Raw genomic sequence first — 22,664 nt, forward strand, 5'->3', positions numbered from 1 at the left:
TAAGATGAGTGGGCTCTAGTTTATGGAAACTTGTGTCACAATCTGTATAGTATGTGTTTGCTCTGCAACTTGTGTGTGTTACAATCCCCACTTCATCCAGAACTATGTGGTCCAAGAGGAGAAAATAGCTATCTTTGTACCCATACATTCAATCTGACAGGTGATTAATCTATGTTTAGTGGTCTTGTAAATGCATAATTTATCCATGTTGCAAGCTGATGATGTGCATGCAAGTGAAGGAACTGAGAGTGAAAACCAGCACCAAAGAGGAGGAGGAGTTAACATTTTTATAGCACTTTCAAATTTAACACACATTATCCAGATGTAGTGCTGGTATAGCACAGTGGGGAGGAGAGCCTGGCTGGGAATCCAGAGTCTGTGAGTTCAAATCCCCGCTGTCTCCTGGGTGTAAAGGGCCAGCTAAAGATCACCCCCCACAGGGAGTGGCTCAGGGGTTACGTGCCCTGCCACCTGTGCACCCATGGGCAAGCTGTATAGTCCCAAGGAGCCCAGTTGCCCCCCAGCTGGCAGTTGTGGACAAGGAAGGGGCTGGCTTGTGCAGCTGTGGCAAACTGAGCAGGCCCTAGCCAGCTGGGGAGAACTAGCCTCAGAGGGAGGCAATGGTAAAGCCCCTCTGAATACTGCTTACCATGAGCACCCTATTCATAGGGTCACCACAAGTCGGGATCGACTTAAAGGCAGTCCATTTCTATTTCATCCAGATGTATGGGAAAGGTAAGATTCAAACCAGAGGCTTCCTGAGTATGTGATGGAATACGTATAAGAGAAATATACATACAGAAAAAAACAGATGGATACATGCCCATGAAATTGATAGACATGATCACACATGTCATCATCCTTACCAAGGATGGCAGTAAATTTACAATCTTGTTTTTGCAGATACCTTTAATCCACATGGAATAATCACAGACAGTACAAAAGCATGATAGGGGAAGAGCTGTAGTTCAGTGGTAGTATTTCTTTTGCATGCAGAAGGTATTGCTATTGCCATTACATTCAGTGATATACGGGAATTACGATCTGCGAGTAACATTAGTACAAAAAACATTACTAAGGATTCTGTATGGTCTGGTACGGGAGGAGGTCAATGGGGTGACACCATGAGTTACTGAACTGGGTGACACCACCCCTAGTGACGCCACTGCCTGCCTTTTTACCCATAACTCTGTGACCATGATACCACTTCCCCTTTCTCATCTAATTCAGCACAGTGAAAGCCACTAGGCAGCATTTATTATTCAGACACATATAGACCTCTGCCCAAATAGAAAACCCTTCATCCTAGGATTTCTTAATCCCCAAAATCCTAACGGTGTCCTTGCGTTCCTGTTTGGATGAAGGGGTGCACACGCACGCACAAACACACATTCATATAGAAAGTCTTTTACTTTCGTGAGGCTGGAATGTAGCCCATAGTACAAAGGTAAAAGTCACATTATTTCTTCACCCACTTTTGCCTCTACCTCACATGCGGCCCCCAGAAGATTGCCAATGATGGAATGTGGTCCTCAAGCTGATGAAGATTCCCTACCCCCTGTTATGCAGAAACACCATCATAAGAGCCGGGACCAAGAAGAGATTTTTCAGGTGTAGACAAATGTGCATGAAATTCAGGGAAGTTCCCGCAGACTGTCAGGAGCTCCTGACTCTGTCAGCCCAGAATATGGAGCCACCTTGCATCAGTGTTGCCTACAAAGGGGCTCCCCAAGATCTCAGGCAATGAAGGGGCATATCCCAGCCCTGACCTCTTTCATGAGCCTCCCCAGTGCTGAAACAAAGCACTGGGGCAGATGCATCGCTGGGGCAGTCTCTTGGCAGGTGCATGAGTTGCAGTGGCTCAAAGATGAATTTTGGGGTCGGGAATCTCAGGCCCCGGGGCCAAATGGGTCCAAGCAGGGGCACCAGGTTGGATTGTACAACCCTTTTAATTTTCCACACCATAGTATAGCTAGACTCAGTCACTCAGCACTGCTTGGACCACATTAAGCCCACCGTGACCCACTGGTTGAGGAGGGGTCCCTTCTCCCAGATGACCTTTTTCCTGGGGGCCCTCAAACTTTGTGCCATTCCTGGGAGTGGCTCCAAGCTGGGGTGGGTGGTCCCCAGGTCAACCCTTGGCAGGTTGGCCTGATCTCCTCTGCCGGACTGTAGCCATGGGGCACAACAAGGGGGAGGGTCTGTGCACAGCCCTAGCAAACAAGTCCTTCCTTTTGTCTATCCAGAATTTTCTCACATTCGTCTTCATTGGATGCCCCCAAGTTCTAGTTACAAGAGCGGGAGAAAAACTTTACCCTCTCCACTTTCTCAACTATAATTTTATGCACCTCTGTCAGGTCCCTCCTTACCTTGTCTCTAAACTAAAAAGCCCCTTATGTTGCAACCTTTCCTCATAGGGGAGCCGCTCCAAACCCTTGATCATTTTGGCACCCCATATCAACCTCCTGGACTGTGCTTGATGCAAGAACACAGAGGGTTGGTTTGAGGTGGAAAATGTGGTCTGGACCAGCTCCCCGTGTGTAGTGATGGATCAGGCCAGAGACTTGATTACCCATTTACAAATAAGTGTTGACCAGAAGGAAAGGAGATTTACATTGCAGAGCCAAGAGCTCTGAGCAGCAAGCACGGCTGTCATCAACATGAGGGTTGAAGGAAGAGAAAGAAAATGGAGGAAGTAGAAGAGGGAGCTATGGCTAGAGAAACAGGAAGCGACAAAGTGGCTTTCCCATCTCAACAAGCTATAGATTAACCCTTTGAGCTCAGGTTCTCAGTGACTCACGGACTGAGTCCTCCAACAGAAAACACAGAATGGAGCGGCAAACCTTCTATGGGCCAGGAAAGGCTTTGGAGAAGCAAATTTGGAGAGGCATTTCAAGGAGGGAAGGAGGCTGATGGGTCGAGAGGAGAAGGCCAGGCTTGGCATCAGGCCAGAGGGTCACCAGGAGCATATTGTCCCCGGTGCGTTCGAGCACATCACTCTTCCTTTAAAGGGCAGGCAGAGATGGTCCAGTGGCCCTCCACTGCATCCTCCATCTGCTGTCCCATCATAGCCAGACAACAGGGAAGAGGGGCGTTGTAGTCAGGCAGCATATGGAGGGCTGCAGACTCCCCATCCCTGCTATTGTTGTTGTTGTTGTAAACCACCCAGAGAGCTTTGGCTATGGGGCGGCATACAAATGTAATAAGTCAATAATTATTAATACTATCTGATTTGATTGAATGCAGCCCTCAACGGCTTCTCTCCTATTCTGTACTCAGTTACAGCGTTCCAATTACAAAATAACCCAATCAGAACATGACATGCCAAGGGCACCCAAAGGTGAAAAATGACTGGAATTTTTTTGGCAGAAGTGGGGGCCACAACAAGTCATTCAGAAACTTTCTCCCTATGTTAAAAGGCAATATAACCCAGAAATTAACCTTTTCATCATCTGTTACAAAGACCTCGGTCTGACTGTTCACTGTATCCCACTTTGACAAGACTTGGGGCTCATCCTGCTTGTGACATCATACATGACATCATAATCAAATCTTGATTTCAGACTAGGCTGTATCCCTGCTGGCTGAGGTGGATAAAGCCCTATACTAGGTAACTGTCAGCCTGACCCTTCAGCAAATCAGGCTTCAGGTGTCACCCCAGAGCTGCTCCTGAGATGTTCACAGCCCACCCCCCATCCCTATTCGTCTCGATACCCGGACAGTTATTGACATGGGCACAACATGCTTGGCAATGGCTTTGTCCCAAGCAAAACATGGTGCTGGAGGTACCCTTAGGGCATGTTGCATAGTGGACACTTTCCTGTATTTGTCAGAGTATGATTTGTATTGGCAATTGGTCATTTACATGTATGTTTCATTTAATAGGACTATGGTCACTGCACCCAACTGGTTCAGAAACACTTACCTCTCACACCAGGTCCTGGGTGCCACTTAAGTCCACAGTTGCTGTCTCTCTGGTCGGTACGATGACCAACTGTTCTAGGGCACAGTCATTTAGGATATCTAAAAATTTTGCTTCTTAGGTCATGACTGGAACACACATGTAGCCAGTCTATGTGAGTATAGTTGAAGTCACCCATTATTACAACATTCTCTAGTTAACTTAAGAACATAAGAAGAGCCTGCTGGATCAGGCCAGTGGCCCATCTAGTCCAGCATCCTGTTCTCACAGTGGCCAACCAGGTGCCTGGGGGAAGCCCACAAGCAGAACACTCTCCCCTCCTGAGGCTTCCGGCAACTGGGTTTCAGAAGCATGCTGCCTCTGACTAGGGTGGCAGAGCACAGCCATCGTGGCTAGTAGCCATTGATAGCCCTGTCCTCCATGAATTTGTCTAATCTTCTTTTAAAGCCGTCCAAGCTGGTGGCCATTACTGCATCTTGTGGGAGCAAATTCCATAGTTTAACTATGCGCTGAGTAAAGAAGTACTTCCTTTTGTCTGTCCTGAATCTTCCAACAAATTATCTCTGCTATCTTTTCGACGCCTTTTGAAGACTTTTCTTTTTCAGCAAGACTTTTAAGTTGAGAGCTATCCCAGTCTGTGTCTGTGTCAGAATTGCTTAACATGTTTTTTAATAATGTTTTTAACCCTTTTAAAAAGGTTTTTAAAAAGTTTTTAATGCTGGCTTGTCTTAATGTATTTTAAGATTTGTTTTTATGATGTTTTAAAGTGTTTTTAGTGCCTTGTTTGCCGCCCTGGGCTCCTGCTGGGAGGAAGGCCGGGATACAAATTAAATAAATAATAATAAATAATAGTTTGGATGCTTCCTCAATTTCATTCTTCATTTCAAGATCTCCCAGGGCATTTTGATCAATATAAAACATGCACTGGAATTATCAATAAAAATCCACATATTTAAAAAGGAAAATGAATAACATCAACAGTTAAAAGTATACTAAATGATATGAAAGCACCTGGTAAAGTGGCCATTACATAGGATTAGCATTACTTTTTTATTTCCATTTATTAATTGCTTCCCCAAAACACCAACAAAACCATTTCATACATCAAAATGATTAAAAGTATTTTAAAATCCAATACAAATACAAACAGGGATAAAGATCTCCATTTAAAAGTTTGGTTGGGGGGGGGGAAGGAAGGTCTTCAGTTGATGCCCAAAAGAAAACAGAGACAGAAGATATCTGATATGTAAAGGAGGGAGTTGCAGTGATTAGTTGGATACATAAGAGGTGCGATGATCTTCTAGGTATCTTGGCCCAAAGCTGTATAGGGCTTTAATCTTTGATAGCCTGTACGATTAAAATTAACTACATACTTAACATTGCTAAATACTACATTGGTCCACCGAAATCCCACCACTCCTCTACTTTAAAGATGTAGAGTAAGGCCCACACTGAAGGTCATTCCATATTCCATTCATTTACAGTTTCTCCCCTGGCTGCATTCTTTCATATAAAGTAAGGTGACGATTCTCACTGAAACGCTTTCCACACACCATATATCTGTTGTGGAATTTACAATGGCTTCTGTTTTGTGGGAGACTCCATGAAGAAGCAAAAGCCTGCTTTAAGGTTGTTTAGTCAGTGAAGCGCTTCACTAGAGCAGATCTACACCCTAACTCCTCAGGGGCAGTTAGGTCAGGCCTTCTATTGGTAACAGCAGTATGTGACAACAGCTCCATGGGCGGACGAGTGCGCCAGGCCTTGCTCTAATGGCGGCCTATGCCACATCACATCTCAATGGTTTCTCCCCCGTGTGTATTCTGTGATGTACATTAAGTGCGCTACTCACACTGAAGCTCTTTCCACATTCCATGCTTTTAAATGGTTTCTCCCCGGGTGTGTCCAAGGTATGTGCAAAGCTCTCCTCCAACACCACATTTCAAATGCGTTGATTTTTCTCTTACCCGCTTTTTTCACTGTCCAACTTTCACATCCATACATAGAGATCGGGAATACCATGGTTTGAATGATCCTGACTTTAGTGTTCAGTGATACATCTTTGCATTTGAGGACCTTTTCTAGTTCTCTCACAGCTATCCTCCCCAGTCCTAGCCTTCTTCTAATTTCTTGACTATTGTCTCCATTTTGGTTAATAATTGTGCCAAGGTATTGATAAACCTTGACAAGTTCAATGTCCTCATCGTCAACCTTAAAGTTACATAAATTTTCTTCTGTTGTCATTACATGACTTGAAACGAATGCTGATGAAAGTTAAAGAGGAAAGCACAAAAGCAGGACTACAGCTAAACATCAAGAAGACTAAAGTAATGACAACAGAAGATGTATGTAACTTTAAAGTTGACAATGAGGACATTAAACTTGTCAAGGATTAGCAATACTTTGGCACAGTCATTAACCAAAAAGTTGGTGAAAGGTGGACAGTGGAAAAAGTGGATAAGAGAAAAATCAATTCATTTGAAATGTGCTGCTGGAGGAGAGCTTTGTGGATACCATGGACCTAGAAAAAGACAAATAAATGGGTGTTTGAACAAATAAAACCAGAACTATCTCTAGAAGCTAAAATGATGACACTGAAGTTATCATATTTTGGACACATAATGAGAAGACATGATTCACTAGAAAAGAATAATGCTGTGAAAAACAGAAGGAAGTAGAAAAAGAGGAAGGCCAAACAAAACATGGATTGACTCCATAAAGGAAACCACAAACCTGATCTTAAGGATCTGAACAGCGTGGTTAACAACATATGCTACTGGAGCACACTGATTCATAGGGTTGCCATAAGTTGAGATGGACTTGAAGGCACATAACATTAACATTAACTACATACTTAACATTGCTAAATTCTACGTTAGTCACCTAGATTCCACCAGTCCTCCACTTTAAAGACATAGAGTAAGGCTCACACTGATGTTATTCTGCATTCCATTAATTTAGTTTCTCTCCTGCATGCATTCTTTCATGTTAACCAAGGTGATGATTCTTACTGCATGCATTTAAATGGTTTTTCCCATGTGAGTTGTATGATGTGCATTAAGTTTACTGCTATCACTGAAGCTCTTTCCACACTCCATGCATTTATATGGTTTCTCCCCTGTGTGTTCTCGTTGATGTCTAGAGAGGGCACCGTTAGCACTGAAGTTCTTTCCACACTCCATGCACTGAAAAGGTTTCTCCTCTGTGTGAGTTCGTTGATGTTCAGTGAAGCTACATTTCGCAATGAAGCTCTTTCCACACTCCCTGCATTTAAAGGGTTTCTCCCCTGTGTGGGTTATTTGATGTAAAGTTAAAAGATCATTGCGAATAAAACCCTTTCCACACTCCCTGCATTTAAATGGTTTCTCCCCAGTGTGCGTTCGGCAATGTAAAGTAAGGTTACCGCTCTCACTAAAACTCTTTCCACATTCCATACATTTAAATGGTTTCTCCCCCGTGTGTGTTCGTAGATGTACGGTAATATGACTGCTCATTCTAAAACTCTTTCCACAGTCTGTGCATTTAAATGGTTTTTCCCCTGTGTGTATTCTGTGATGCACCTTAAGTTTACTGCTCGCACTGAAGCTCTTTCCACATTCCTTGCATTCAAATCTGTTCTTCCCTGTATGTGCTCGTTGATGTGAAGTTAAGTTACTTCTGTTACTGAAGCATTTCCCACACTCCATGCATTCATACGGTTTCTCCTCCATGTGGATTCTTTGATGTGAAGTAAGGGAATCATTCCGACTGAAGCTCTTTCCACACTCGATGCATTTAAAGGGTTTCTCCCCTGCATGGGTTCTTTGATGTGAAGTAAGGGAATCCTTTCGACTGAAGCTCTTTCCATATTCAATGCATTTAAAGGGTTTCTCCCCTGCATGGGTTCTTTGATGTGAAGTAAGGGAATCCTTTCGACTGAAGTTCTTCCCACATTCCATGCATTTATATGGTTTCTCCCCTGTGTGTGTTCTTTCATGTAAAGTAAGGTGACTGCTCTGACTGAAGCTCTTTCCACACTCGATGCATTTAAAGGGTTTCTCCGCTGTGTGGGTTCTTTCATGTACAGCAAGTGAATCCTTTCGACTGAAGCTCTTTCCACACTCTCTGCATTTATATGGCTTCTCCCCTGTGTGGGTTCTTTTATGTAAAGTAAGGTGACCGCTCTGACGAAAGCTTTTTCCACACTCCATGCACTTAAATGGTTTCTCCTCTGTGTGGGTTCTCTGATGCAAAGTCTTAGAAGTAGAGGATTTCTTCTTATTCTTTGACTGGTTTCTTTTACACTTTTTCGGTCCTCTGTGATTTCCAAACGTCTCATTCTGTGCTTCACGCTTGGTTGTTACCAATGGCATCATCTGTGATTCCCTGTAATTCTCCTTCTTCTGCCCATCATCTGCTGAGGGGGAAGAGGGAGAAAAAAAAGTCAGAATTTCAAGGCAAAGGCAAAGGATTTCATTACAGACAAGCTCAATAAGCTACTTCTCAACTTTTCCATTTCCACAGTTCTCCCCCTTTGTATCTCAAGCTGAAACCAAAGTTATCTGAATATTCTACAGTGTCACACACCATGAATTCTTCTCAGGTCCATATTCCACTTCATATCACTATGATATGACCCAGATGTGTCTTGTTTTTCCTCCTACCGTGATACAACTGAGATATATTTCTAAAATAATATGAAATAAGAAGTGGGGTTAAGGGGAAAAGAAACGCAGAAATGAAATTACTTTTTCAAGGAGAATAATACTGGCTTGGAAAATTATACAAGCTATATCAGCAGAAGACGAGCAAATTAAATTCAGTTCACATTTCTACATTCATTTCTGATTTTTTAAAAAATCACCCTCATGAAAAATGTCCAGCATTAGTTCAAATGTATCCTAATAAACACATTTTCTGGTAGGGAGATTGGACTAATGTACGCTCTGGGCTCCTGCTGGATGGGTGGGATATTCATCAAAAAATAAATCAATAAATAAAGTACATATTTTTGCCAGCCATTTCTTGTCAAATACATTTTTGCTTGTTATTTTGACTCATATATTCATTCTTACGCACACTTTCCACTAATATATCATTTTTGCAAACATTGGCTGGCTGGCAAACTACATCGCAAAGTCTGAATAAGTGCAGATTTCCAAGGATGCCTGTGTCTGTGCGCACAGTTTCAGAAAGTGCAAATTGGATTAATTTGGCTTGAAATTCCCACCCATCCGAAGTCAGCTGCGAGGGGAAGAACTGTGAAAGAGACAGCCCCAGGAGAAAGCCTCAGGCTACAGCCCTCTTCGGTGAGCCAGAGAATGTTAGCAACAAAACCCTGATGCACGTAGTCAGTTACCGTAACCAGTAACATCAAAATCGTCAAAAGACGAGAATACCTTGGCCAAGTTACCTACCCTCATTATGCTTTCAGTTCCCTGCAATGAATCCCTGCATTGAGCAGGGGGTTGGACTCAATGGCCTTACAGGGCCCTTCCAACTCTACTATTCTATGATTCATAATCCATAATAAAGGGTTTTGAGGGGGAAAAGTAAGATTAGAAAATTGAGAAAAACGGTAAGAGCTTTTCTTTCCACTTTTACCCCAGCTCACCTGTCGAATCGCCTTTACTGGCTAGATCCTAAGGTAGAGGCAGGACTGGATGAGTGCAGGCAGTCCTTTATGCAACCCAGTCCTCGAGTTGCTCAGGGCTTTAAAGTGTTTGAGGATGTATATAAGATATCATGTAACTTTATAACTGGGGAGTCATTCCTTTCCCAGTACATAGAAACACCTCCCTTGTTAACAATCGCACAACATAGATCAGTTACCCCTGAAAATTCTACATGTTTGAAGTTGTGAATCAGACCATTGATCTATCTGGTCCAGAATTGTTGGCCCCGATACGCAGTGGCTCCCCCATGGACTAAAGCAGAGATTTTCTCCACACCTGCCACCTTTCCCAAAGGCCCTTCTGTTGCAGAGAGAAGCCAGTTTTGTTACATGTATCTGACTGATGAAAACCCCCAATTCTCACTCCCTTCATGCTATGAGTGCCAGGTGAAGGTGGTGTCCTTCATCTGCCCTGCTGGGCAAGAGGACTATGACAAACTTCAACTGGAGAGCGACATCAGCTAGGAAAAGGTACATAACAAATAGCAGCAAAGCAGTAAATTTTTATTTTATTTCACAAAATCTATACACCACGATTGTAAACACTTCTAAGCAGTTTACCAAAAAAAGATCAATTCAAGAGTTAAAAACAAGTCATTAAAAACATTTTAAAACAAAACTAAAAAACATTAAACAAAACATTTGTTTATATGGATAGACTTGGGTAAACCAAAAGGTTTTAAGCAGGTGCTGAAAGGAATACAGCAAATGAATGCATGTCAGTTTACAAAAGATATTAGCATAATCCACACAAAAAAATTAAAGGAAAATCAAAAGCCCGTATACATCAAAATAACAACAGGATACTATGCTTACCTGGGAAAATAAAGTGAAGGAACTATTTAAGAACAGAAGAAGAGCCTGCTGGGTCAGGCCAATGTGCCATCCCCTGCAGCATCTTTTTCTCACAGTGGCCAACCAGATGCCCAGGGGAAGCTCGTAAGCAGGACTTGAGTGCACTCTTCCCTCCTGCCGTTTCCAGCCACTGGTATTCACAAGCGTGCTGCCTCCCCACACGGAGACATGAATTTGTCTAACCCCTTTTAAAGCCATCAAAGAGAGGGAGAAAAACTTTTCTCTATGTGCAACATTTCCTCATAGGGAAGTTGCTACATAAGAACCCACGTCGGTTCCATCACCAACTGTTCTAGGGCACAGTCATTGAAGGCATGTAGAAATTTTACTTCCATGTCATGACTGGAACACCCTGTCTATGTGAGGGTAGTTCAAAGTCCCTCATTACTACAACATTTCCTAATTTGGATGCTTCCTCAATTTCATTCTTCATCTCAAGATCTCGATGGGCATTTTGATCAGGGGGAATTATTATTGGGGTCTGGTATCACCACCCACAATGATTGTTTTCTTTTACAATTCATTTTAGTTACGTGTTTAACAAAATGTGAATACTGCTGAAGTGTAATTAAAACCTCTAAGTAGTTTACAAAGAATATAAAATATGTATTAAAACTATCAAGAAAAATCAACATTTAAAAAGTTTAAAAAGCAAAATGAATAAGATCTACAGTTAAAAGTATACTGAATGATGCTGGATTGCCTTCAAATCGATCCTGACTTCTGGCGACCCTGTGAATAGGGTTTTTGTGGTAAGTGGTATTCAGAGGTGGTTTACCAGCACCTGGAAAAGTGGCCATTACATACAAGATTTAGCATTATTATTATTATTATTATTTCATCTATTAATTGCTTCACACAAGATATCTCAAAAATGCCAACAAAAACATTTCATACATCAAAACGATTTAAAACCTTTTTTTAAAATTTAACAGAAATAGAGGCTGGGATAAATATGTCCATTTTAAGAGGTTGGTTGAAAAAAAGGAAGGTCTTCAATAGGCACCCAAAAGAAAATAGAGACGGCGCCTGTCTGATATGTAATGGGAAGGAGTTCCAAAGGCTAGGTGCCACCACAGTAAAGATCAGTTCCTATGCCATACAGAATGGATGTCCTGATGAGATGTTACATGCAAGAGGCCCTCTCCTGCACATTGCAGTGATTGGTTGGATATATAAGAGATGATCTAGGTATCCTGGTCCCAAGTGGTATAGGATTGTAATCTTTGGTAGACTGTAAGATTAAACTTAACTACATACTTACCATTGCTAAATACTACATTGGTCCACCTAAGTTCCACCAGTTCTCTACTTTAAAGACGTAGAGTAAGGCTCACACTGAAGTTTATTCCGCATTCCATTCATTTACATGGTTTCTCCTGTGCGTGCATTCTTTCATGTAAAGTAAGGTGACAATTCTTACTGAAGGGTTTTCCACACTGCATGCATTTCAATGGCTTTCCCGTGTGTGATGTGCATTAAGTTTACTGCTCACACTGAAGCTCTTTCCACATTCCATACATTTAAAAGGTTTCTCCCGTGTGGATTCTTTTATGTACGTCAAGGGAATGCTTTCGACTGAAGCTCTTTCCACACTCCGTATATTGAAACGGTTTCTCCTCTGTGTGTGCTCGTTGATGTCTAGTGAGGGTACTTTTCACAATGAAGCCCTTTCCACACTCCGTGCATTTAAATGGTCTCTCCCCTGTGTGTGTCCTTTCATTTAAAGTAAGATGACTGCTCTTACTGAAACTCTTTCCACACTCCGTGCATTGGGGCAAAGTCTGAGAGAGGATTTCTTCTTCCAGTTCTTTGGCTGGTTTCTTGCAGACGTTTTTGGTCCCCTGTGATTTCCAAACGTCTCTTTTTCTGCTCCACACTTAGCCAATGTTACCAGTGACATCATCTGTGGTTCCCTATAATTCTCATTCTTCAGTCCATCATCTCCTGAGGGGGAGGAGGGAAGGGAAAAAATCACATTGAAATTTCAAGGCAAAGACAAAGGATCTCATCATAAATCAAGCCCAATTTTATGCTTCTTAGTTCTTGTTGTTGTTGCTATGTGCCTTCAAGTCAATTACGACTTATGGTGACCCTATGAATCAGTGACCTCCAGGAGCATCTGTCGTGAATCACCCTGTTCAGATCTTGTAAGTTCAGGTCTATGGCTTCCTTTATGGAATCAATCCACCTCTTGTTTGGCCTTCCTCTTTTTCTACTCCCTTCTGTTTTCCCCAGCATCACTGTCTTTTCTAGTGAAACATGTCTTCTCATGATGTGTCCAAAGTATGATAACCTCAGTTTCATCATTTTAGCTTCTAGTGACAGTTCTGGTTTAATTTGTTCTAACACCCAATTAGTTGCCTTTTTCGCAGTCCATGGTATGCGCAAAGCTCTCCTCCAACACCACATTTCAAATGAGTTGATTTTTCTCTTACCCACTTTTTTCACTGTCCAACTTTCACATCCATACATAGAGATCGGAAGTACCATGGTCTGAATGATCCTGACTTTGGTGTTCAGTGACACATCTTTGCACTTGAGGATCTTTTCTAGTTTTCTCACAGCTGCCCTCCCCAATCCTAGCCTTCTTCTGATTTCTTGACTATTGTCTCCATTTTGGTTAATGACTGTGCCAAGGTATTGATAATCCTTGACAAGTTTAGTGTCCTCATTGTCAACTGTAAAGTTACATAAATCTTCTGTTGTCATTACTTTAGTCTTCTTGACATTCAGCTGTAGTCCTGCTTTTGTGCTTTCCTCTTTAACTTTCATCAGCATTCGTTTCAAATCATTACTCGTTTCTGCTAAGAGTATGGTATCATCTGCATATCTTAAATTATTGATGTTTCTCCCTCCACTTTTCACACTTCCTTCATCTTGGTCCAATCCCGCTTTCCGTATGATATGTTCTGTGTACAGATTAAATGAATAGGGTGATAAAATACACCCCTGTCTCACACGCTTTCCGATGGGAAACCAATCGGTTTCTCCATATTCTGTCCTTACAGTAGCTTCTTGTCCAGAGTATAGGTTGCGCATCAGGACAATCAGATGCTGTGGCACCGCCATTTCTTTTAAAGCAGCTTTGACCATTCTGCCTTGGGTGCCCCTGCTAGGAGTCTAGCCTTTTGGTCTAGACTCCTGATGGCATTGCTCTCAGCTTCTTCAACATTCTCAAACCCCCTGACCACGTTAAGGTGTGCATCCGAAAGGGGGTCTTAGTTTTTACATCTCCACAGTTCTGTGCCTTTCTTTTTGTGTGCCCAGCTGAAACCAAGGTTATCGGAATATTCTGCAGTGTCACAGAACATGAATTCCTCTCAGGTCCATATTCCACTTCGTATCACTAGGCCCAGATGTGTCTTGTTTTTCCTCATACCGTGATACAACAGAGATATATTTCTAAAATAATACGCAATAAGAAGTGGGGTTAGGGGGAAGAGAAATGCAGAAATGAAATTACTTTTTCTAGGAGAATACTGGCTTGGAAAATTACTGTTAAAATACATTATATATGATTGGGAGCTGTTTAAAAACACAATATTAGAAGCTCCACTGGAGCGTATGCCGCAGTTCAGGAAAGGTGTGATCAGGGCCAAGAGGATGCCGTGGTAAATAAGCAAAGTCAAAGACACCTTTAGAGTCAAGTAGGCTTCCTTCAAAAAAATGGAACACAGACACAAACTTTGCAAAAGAAATGCAAATAGACAATAAGAGATGCTAACAAAGAACTTGAAGAGCACATTGCTAAAAACACAAAGACCAAGAAATTTTTTTAAATACACAAGTAACAGGAGACCGTCTACAGGGGCGGTCGGTCCTTGGATGACAACAGAGTCAAAAGAGCGCTGTAGAGATGTGGAATGAATTCTTGGCATCTATCTTCACTGCTGAAGACATAAGGCAGATCTTGGACTAACTTTTGCAGGAAGGGAGACTGAGATAGTTCTAGGCCTAATAGACAAGATAAAAACTGACAAATTGCCAGGTCCAGATGGCATCCATCCAAGAGTTTCAAAGAACTCGAATGTGGAATTGCGGATCTTCTAACAAACATATGTATCTTCTCTTTAATATCAGCCTCCATACCCGAGGACTGGAAAGTGTTCCATGTAACACCAATTTTTAGAAAGGGATTCAGGGGGGATCCTGGAAATTACACATCAGTTTGCTTAATGTCTGTTCTGGGGAAACTGATGGAAATGGTTGTTTTCAGAGAAAATTACCAAACATCGATGAATAAGCCTTGCTGTGATTTCAGCATAGTTTCTGCAATGGTAAGTCCTGTCTCACTAATTTTTTAGAGTTCTTTGAGAGTGTCAACAGGCACAGAGACAGAGGTGATCCATTTGACTTAGACTTCCAGACAGCTTTTGAAAAAGCCCGTACACCATTGCAATGGCGACCTAGTATGCGGCAGCTGTGAAATACACGGATTCCATGCTAGGGGGAGATGGAAAAGGAACTGAAAATAAAACTGCCAGTATCATCATGCAGTTATAGAAATATGAGGCAACCACACTAGGAAAGCTGTGTACAGTTCTGGTTGCCTCACCTCAAAAGTAACTGGAAACGGTTCAAAAAAGGGCATCCAAAATGAACAAAGCGATGGAGCAAATCCTCTCTGAGGAAAGGTTGCAGCCTTTGGGCTCTTTAGTTTAGAGGAAAGGTAACAGCCTGGCTGGGAGTCCAGAGTCTGTGAGTTGAAATTCTCGCTTGTGTCTCCTGGGTGTCAAGGGCCAGCTAAAGATCACCCCCCCAGTGAGTGGCTCAGGGGTTACATGCCCTGCCACTTGTGCAGCCATGGGGAAGCTGCATAGTCCCAAGGAGCCCAGTTGTCCCCCAGCGGGCAGTTGTGGACAAGGAAGGGGCTGGCTTGTGCAGCTGTGGCAAGCTGAGCAGGCCCTAGTCAGTTGGGGAGGACTAGCCTCAGAGGGAGGCAATGGGAAACCCCCTCTGAATACCGCTTACCATGAAATCTCTACTCATAGGGTTGCCATAAGTCGGAATCGACTTGAAGATAGTCCATTTCCATTTCAAGTAAGAGGTTTCATGACAGACGTGTATATATTTAAGCATGGTGTGAAGAAAGTGGACAGTGGAAAGCTTTTCTCCCTCTCTCATAACACGAGAACTTGTTGACATACAGTGAAGCTGGAAGTGGAAGATTCAGGACTGACCAAAAAAAGTCCTTCTTCAAGCAGCGCATAGTTCAACTATGGAATTTGCTCCCACAAGTGGCAGTGATGGCCACCAACATGAATGGCTTTAAAAGAGGATTAGACAAATGCCAGGAGGCTATCAATGGCCACTAACTATATTTATTTACTTATTTTGTTTATTTAAAACTGTTCAGAGTTTTTAACATCTCACATGCCTACCCATGGACCAGTCTTGGCCCACCAGACCTCCCTGTTTGGCTCACAAGGCTGCTTTAGGGAAACCACGCCCACCTGCCCCATACCTGATTATGCATGACGTCAGATGTGGGGCAGGCAAGGGAACAACCAGGAGCTTAATGTTTGCTGTGCTGGAGCGAGGCGGCTTTCACCAGCTCATCAGCTGATGGGCTGTAGGAGGGGGAATCGTCTCCTTCCCCCTTTGAGTGCTTTGCAGCTTTAAGACAGCCGCCATGCTCTCAACAGGGCGACTGTTGCACTCAAGTCCTGCTTGCATGCTTCACATGGGCTTGTCTTTGAAAGGGGAAGCGTGGGGAGACTTAGCCCTGCACTAAGTGGTGTGCAGTTAAAAAAAAACAAAATAAGCCGAACAAAAATGCCACCTGAAGCAAATAACGTAACAATATTAAAAGGAGATGAAAGCAACTAAGAGAGACCTTCAGAAATCCACTGCCAGGGACAGCAAGCTTCCCGTTGTGTGCCAGAAGCCCATATTGTATATTGATTTGTAATATCTAAGTCTAAGAGGCTCTTGCACCATTTCATTTTCTTTTCTCCAGTTTGAGCGGAGGGTTTTTTATTTAATGCTGGGAAGTCTACCGAGCTCCCAGGCGTATAACATCAAAACAATGATAAAAGCTGTCAGTTCTTTCCTGACCTTCTTGTTTCCAACTGACACCCGACTGATGCCTGTAATGCAAAAGATGTGCATATCGGCAAATGAATTGAGAGACGGCTATAGACTGAGAAGTGCGAAAGGTTCCCAAGGTAACGTGTCATTTTTCCCATCATTTGCCCCTTTTTTCCTCAAAAAAGGAGTGTGTTAAGCCCCACAGTTTACCAGTCTCCTGGACTTGGACACTCGTCGTTCTATTACTTCATGGGAAGACTCCAAGGTTTTCTTTGTCCTGGGACTTAGTAGGTGAGACTTATTCATTCTTTTCCATTGTTGCTCTTAGATTTCACAGGATGTCTAGAACTGCATGACTATATCACTGTATAACAATATACTTTAAAGCTTGAATAATACTATCTATTTAACTGAACAGGCTTTGTGTAACAGCCTGACATGTTCAGTTATAATACTTTGCCTTGAGAATTTAAGTCAGTTTACTGGCTAAAGCCAGGAATGCATGTTACCTGTGTAACTAAGGATTAAGTGTGTATGAAATAAACATTATTTATTTGTTTGTGTGAAGATCTCATTATTTTGCTGATAAATCCCTAGTCCTAAGAGAACCTTTGGTGGGATTGTCCTCTTTTGATTGGCGCCTGTGGATATCTCCAATGTTCAGAGACAGGGCGCACTTAGATCAGCACAGAATTTGGTGACAGGAGCTCTGCGGAGCCACAAGGTTAACAGGGAATTCTTGTGACCCCTTGGTGCATCCTCGAGAAAGAGGTAGCGCAGACTATTTCATTCTGAATACAAATTGCAAGGACAACTGTGAGAACAGCAGGAGGGAGCAACTACAGGCATACCCCGCTTAACGTCGCTTCACTTAGTCACCTCGCTATAACATACATGCTCCATACTCCACCATGCCCCCCTTAACGTACGCGCGCTTCGCAATCAGGGACACTTAATGGCGTGACACCGCTGCCATCTAGTGGCAATTGCAGTGCAGTACATGCATAGATAATTGCTTCACTTTAAGTACATTTTCACTTTACATACACGCTCCGGTCCCATTGCATATGTTAAAGCGGGGTATGCCTGTATTACACTCCAATCCTGCTTGCTCACTTCTCACAGGCATCAACTGTGAGGACAGGATGCTAGACTAGATGCTCCACCTTTGGCCTGATACAGCAGGGCTCTTCTTAAATTCTCCAGAACATTCTCCAGGAGAACTCCCACCCTGATGGGTTAATTTGACAGCAATGATAGGAACTACACAGGAATTATTGAGAACTGGGAAGCTTTCGCCCATGAGCATCCCAATTGCAGGTTGGACTTTGAAGAAGCACAAGTACAGGGCGAAAGGGACAAACGAGCTAAGCGGAAGGCGCATCAAGTAAATCCTCATCGTGACCGTCTTCCATCTGGAAACCGATGTCCTCACTTTGGGAGGCTGTGTGGATCCAGAATTGGCCTCCACAGACACTTAGAGACCCACCGTTAAAGATCTTATCCTGGAAGACACTCTTACTCAGCCAGGAGTGATCGCCAATGAATCAATACACAGGAACTGCAAAATCCTTCCATTCCCAAACAAAAGGACCTCAAAACACAGCTAAGCATCTACCTGCTGATGAAGCCACTTCTTCTTCGGGGTCCTGGATAAGCAGATCTTCTCCTTCTTCCCAACAGGAATTGAGGTCCGATTCTTTCAAGGAAAAAGACAAGACTAGTTATTTTTGACCATAAAATATTCAGCCATTCCAAACAGAGCTTTCTAAAACTAAGCAGAGGCATATTTTTGATCTGTAAAGTCCTGTGAATAGAGTAGGGCCATGTGAAGCCAGTAGGATCAGTCTGGCACTTGTGTACAGGCATTCACTGGACATAAAGCTCATCTTGAAATGCCTGTTGGGGATGACTCTACGGAACCTAATAAAGCCAGCTGTTTTCATTTGGGCCCTATCATTTTATCACGCCAAAAGCAAAAATCATCCTGGGAACTGTCCCTCCTCTGCCCCAAGTAGGCGAGCCAGGGGTGCACTTCAAATGTCTATTTCTGGACAAAATCTTCCATGGCAATTAAGATCAAAGCCAGTGCAACATATTGATGTAGCTAGAAATGCTCACATCAACACCACCAGCTCTTTGCTGTCTGGGTTGGAAAATAATATGTGTGTATGAGAGAGAGAATATCGTCGGATAGGAGAGGAGAGAGAGAAGAAAAAGAAATAATGGTACATTTCCCATGAATCCTCCCATCTTAAACAGCGGAGCAGTGTCAGAGGTGGCAGCAGCAGCAGCCAAGGCGACAGGAGCAGGGAAGGGATCTTTGCAACGTCTGCTCTCCCTACTCCCAGCAATAACAACAGCGGCTGCCAATTCACAGCAACTTGAACAGTGACTGGTGCAAAGTGGAGCAGCACCACATCAGGAGGAACAACATGTGGCAACCTTCTGAGAATAGCCGACGGGTTGATGTTGAAAAGTTCCCTGAGTTGGAGACAGGGAAGGAAGGTGTCGCCGAGTGGGAGAGTGGGGCGGAGAAAGCTCCCAGATGGGAGCTGAGAGCGAGCATCGGGATGGAGGAGTGCAGAAGGCACCAGCTCTGTAAGTAACTGTGGAAATGGTGCTACTTCAGCTCTTTTAGCCTGCATATATCACTTTTTAGACACACACATATTCTAAAAAACACACAGACACTATACAACAACAAATCACTGAAGACAATTGCAACTGCATGAAAGTATAAAGACATAAAGCCAGACATGTATGAGGAGCCACCACCAAAAAAGTCCTTTCCCAGACCTTTACACTGTGCACCTCATCCCAGGAAGACCTCACCTGCTGACCTTAACGCATGGGCAGGTTAAGGGCGAAGACATTGATGGCTGGCTACAAGCTTATGAGCCTGGGAGATGTTCCACCCTAATATTGCCTGTGTTAGTTTTAAAACGGCCTCAGTTTGGTTCACTCTGCAATAGAAGCAGAGACTGCAGGAAGCCTGATGGGAAAAGTTGCATAAGCAGTAAAATTGGTCATTTCACCTGAGATGATATTGCAAGTCATATGCACAGGACACGACCTTTCACAATGCAATCTCATCACAGAGTGCCTCTCAGGAGAGGCAAACGTGCTTTGAGTCCAGATCCAGTCATGCTAGCTGGAGAGTGCCTAACGCCTCCTCGCTCCAGAAGAGAAAATCCTAGCAGGATAGGGATCCCACCTGACCCTGTTGTGAAGTGCCACGATCCACCTAACTAGATTAAGAAAGGCCGGTCAGGAAAGGCACCTCCCTCAACTAATCACTGCTGGAATTTTGCTTCAAAGCTTTTCTCCAAAAGGTCATAAAACTTGCGCTTCCAACTTGCACGGTTCCATTTGTTGACCAAAATCTGCTTGAAATCGCTCTTGCTGAACCACTTAGCCCCATTTGGGACCCAGGTCAGGCTCCCATTATGCTCCCCTCATTGCCTTTGCTGCCTCTGGTTTCTGCTTCTCTGGACCCCCTGCTGCTGATGCAGTCCTGCTTGCTGCAGCTGCTCCAAAAGGGAGCACTTTGAAGGGATCTGCGACAGTTCCTGCTTTCCCCGGATCCCTGCTAGCTGGAGCAGAGACCCTTGTTCCAGTTACCCAGAAGCTCCCTCTTTCCTGCTTTCCTGCCTCACTCAGGAGTTTCAACGTCTACCTTTCCTACCTCCGGAGGGTTCCCCACCAGGGCTGGCAAAGAAATCTCTTGCACCTAATCCTGTTTTCTGATGGTCCGTCCCTTGCAAATTGTAGCCTCCACGTCCACTCCCTCTCGCTAGCTTTGAGAGTGTCTCAAATGCCATCTGTCATGAACCCTTGCCACCCTGCAGGTGGTAGGTACATGCTTCAGACCCAATTCCCCACCCTGGGCAATTGATCTGGGACCCAATATCCCTCCTTGCCAAGGCGATGCAAACCAACACCAACCCTGCAAGGTAGACAATAGGCTGCCACCACCCCTTCAACTGGTTCCACTCTGAGTTAGAGGAAACCCAGAGCCCAGATATAGGTAAACCAAGGATTCCTAAAGACAAGAGCCAAACAGGCACTCCTTGTCCAGAAGCCTCTGGGAAAGCCAAAACGCACACTTGGTAGTTTGTGGTCAGTGGACAAGGTGTTGGATTCAGAACCAAATTGGTCTCACTCAATGAACACACAAAGTAATAAGCAGCAGCTTTAATAATAAAATGTAAGTACACAGTTAACAGCAGCAAACAATTCCTCAAAACCACACCCAGCCAGGGGTTCAGGTACAACGTATGAGAGTTCAGACACAACAGAAAAATAACCAACTAACTAGCCTATTCTACTTACCGATGAGGCAGTTGTTGCAAATCTCCTCTCTCCTCAGAGAGATATCATCAGGATAGTAAAAGGCAGTGGAACCCCACATGGCATCCAGGGAAACAACCAGGGGAACAATGGCTATGGGTAGCATTCCCTATACTTAAGGGAAAAAACCCAGCAACAGTTCCTAATGATTTAGCCAATCAGGGGGCTCAGTGATGCAGTCATATTCCCGAAGCTTCTTCAGTTTTCACGCCGCGGCAGGCCCCCTCCCTTCCTGATCTCAAACCTTCTCAGGCCCGCATGGCCTCGAGTACCAGGCTCTCACCAAGTGCTGCTATTCAGGCCTCCTAATTAGTTGCAGCTGAGAAACAAAACCTAAAAGTTTCCCACAGAGGCCCATCTCCTCCCACGATGAAAACCCCACAATCCTCTGCATCTGAGCCATTTTTACACAGTCCAGTTTAACCCAGTGTGAACCAATGTTGTGATTTCATGACACCATCCACTGGTCCTCCCTGCCCAGCGGCGCATGACTGAACCCTAGTCTGCAAAGCGAGAGAGGAGGGGCAGGCTAGTGCTGAACTCCACCTTCCCCCTCGATTTCCTCTGAAGCCTTGTTACCCCCACGGCCATCATAGATGTGTATTCTTCCTGATCTGTTCTGCACCGAAGTGTTCAATATGCACATTCAGATTCTAGGAATGTGTGTGCTCATTTTTTTAAGACCTGCATAAATTACTGGGGAAATCAGCCAAGATGCTCTACTGCCGCTGTCTAAAGATCCTAATTCACAAGACTCCTACAATGTGTGTATATTTATTTATTATTTGATTTATATCCCGCCTTTCCTCCCAGCAGGAGCCCAGGACAGCAAACAGAAACGCTAAAAACACTTTAAAACATCATAAAAAGACCTTAAAATGCATTAAAACAAAACGTTAACATTTTTAAAAAAGCTTTAAAAACATCTTTAAAAAAAAAAAGGGTTAAAAACATATTATTAAAGAAAACATATTAAAAGCAATTCTAACACAGACACAGACTGGGATAGGCTTCAACTTAAAAGGCTTGTTGAAAGAGGGAAGTCTTCAAAAGGCACCGAAAAGATAGCAGAGATGGCGCCTACCTAATACAGTAATACCTTGCATTAACGTACTCAACGGGACCAGAGCGAGTACGCAAACCGAAAATGTCCTTAAAGTGAAGCACTACCTTTTAAAACTTTTTCTACCTCTCCTTCATGAGGAGCCTCAAAGCCCCACGCTAAAGCCTCTGCTGCTGTGCTGCCGCACCTCTCAGCTGATTTGCCCAAAAGATTCATAGGGTCGCCATAAGTCGTAATCAACTTGAAGGCATATAACAACAACAAACTATTTGCTGTGTGAAGAAGAATCTTCCAGAATTCCGCTTCATTGAATGTACATGAGTTCTAGTGTTAGGAAAGGGAGAAAAATTTTATCTACCCACTTTCCCCATGCCATGCATAATTTTATAAACTGATATCATGCCACCTCTGATGCGCCTTTTCCCTAAATGCTGCCGCCTTTCCTCATAGGCGAGTCATTTCATCCCCTTGATCATCTTGGGTGCCCTTTTCTGAACCTTTTCCAGCTCTACAGAATCCTTTTTGAGGTGAGGCGACCAGAACAGGACACAGTATTCCAAATGCAGCCACACCAAAGATTTATGTAATGGCACTGTGATTTCGGCAGTCTTCTTTTCAATACCTTTCCTAATGATCCCTAGCATGGAGTTTGCCTTTTTCGCAGCTGCTGCACACCAGTCAAAATCTTGATCGAGCTATCCACTACGACCCCAAGGTCTCGTTCCTGGTCAGTTAGCCTGTTCAGGCCCCATCAGTGTATATGTGAAATTAAGATTTTTTGTTCCAAT

At 43.5% G+C, this 22,664-nt stretch overlaps 1 protein-coding gene across 4 annotated transcripts in view; it reads right to left on the reverse strand.

Annotated features, from left to right (window-relative positions):
• Positions 1-4,873: 4,873 nt before the first annotated feature.
• Positions 4,874-22,664, reverse strand: part of LOC133381790 (zinc finger protein OZF-like) — a 30,664-nt gene continuing 12,873 nt past the window's right edge. For 3 of the 4 annotated variants that reach the window (XM_061621253.1, XM_061621251.1, XM_061621254.1), the window contains 2 exons: positions 18,079-18,159; positions 4,874-8,315 (listed from right to left, as the gene is read on the reverse strand). In XM_061621253.1, the coding sequence (XP_061477237.1) occupies positions 6,940-8,315; positions 18,079-18,159 (1,457 nt within the window). In that variant the 3' untranslated portion in view covers positions 4,874-6,939. The remainder of the gene's footprint in view (positions 8,316-18,078; positions 18,160-22,664) is intronic. The other variant, XM_061621252.1, reaches the window with a different exon arrangement.

This window comes from Rhineura floridana, chromosome 3 (genome assembly GCF_030035675.1).
Source record: "Rhineura floridana isolate rRhiFlo1 chromosome 3, rRhiFlo1.hap2, whole genome shotgun sequence".
NCBI lineage: Eukaryota > Metazoa > Chordata > Lepidosauria > Squamata > Rhineuridae > Rhineura > Rhineura floridana.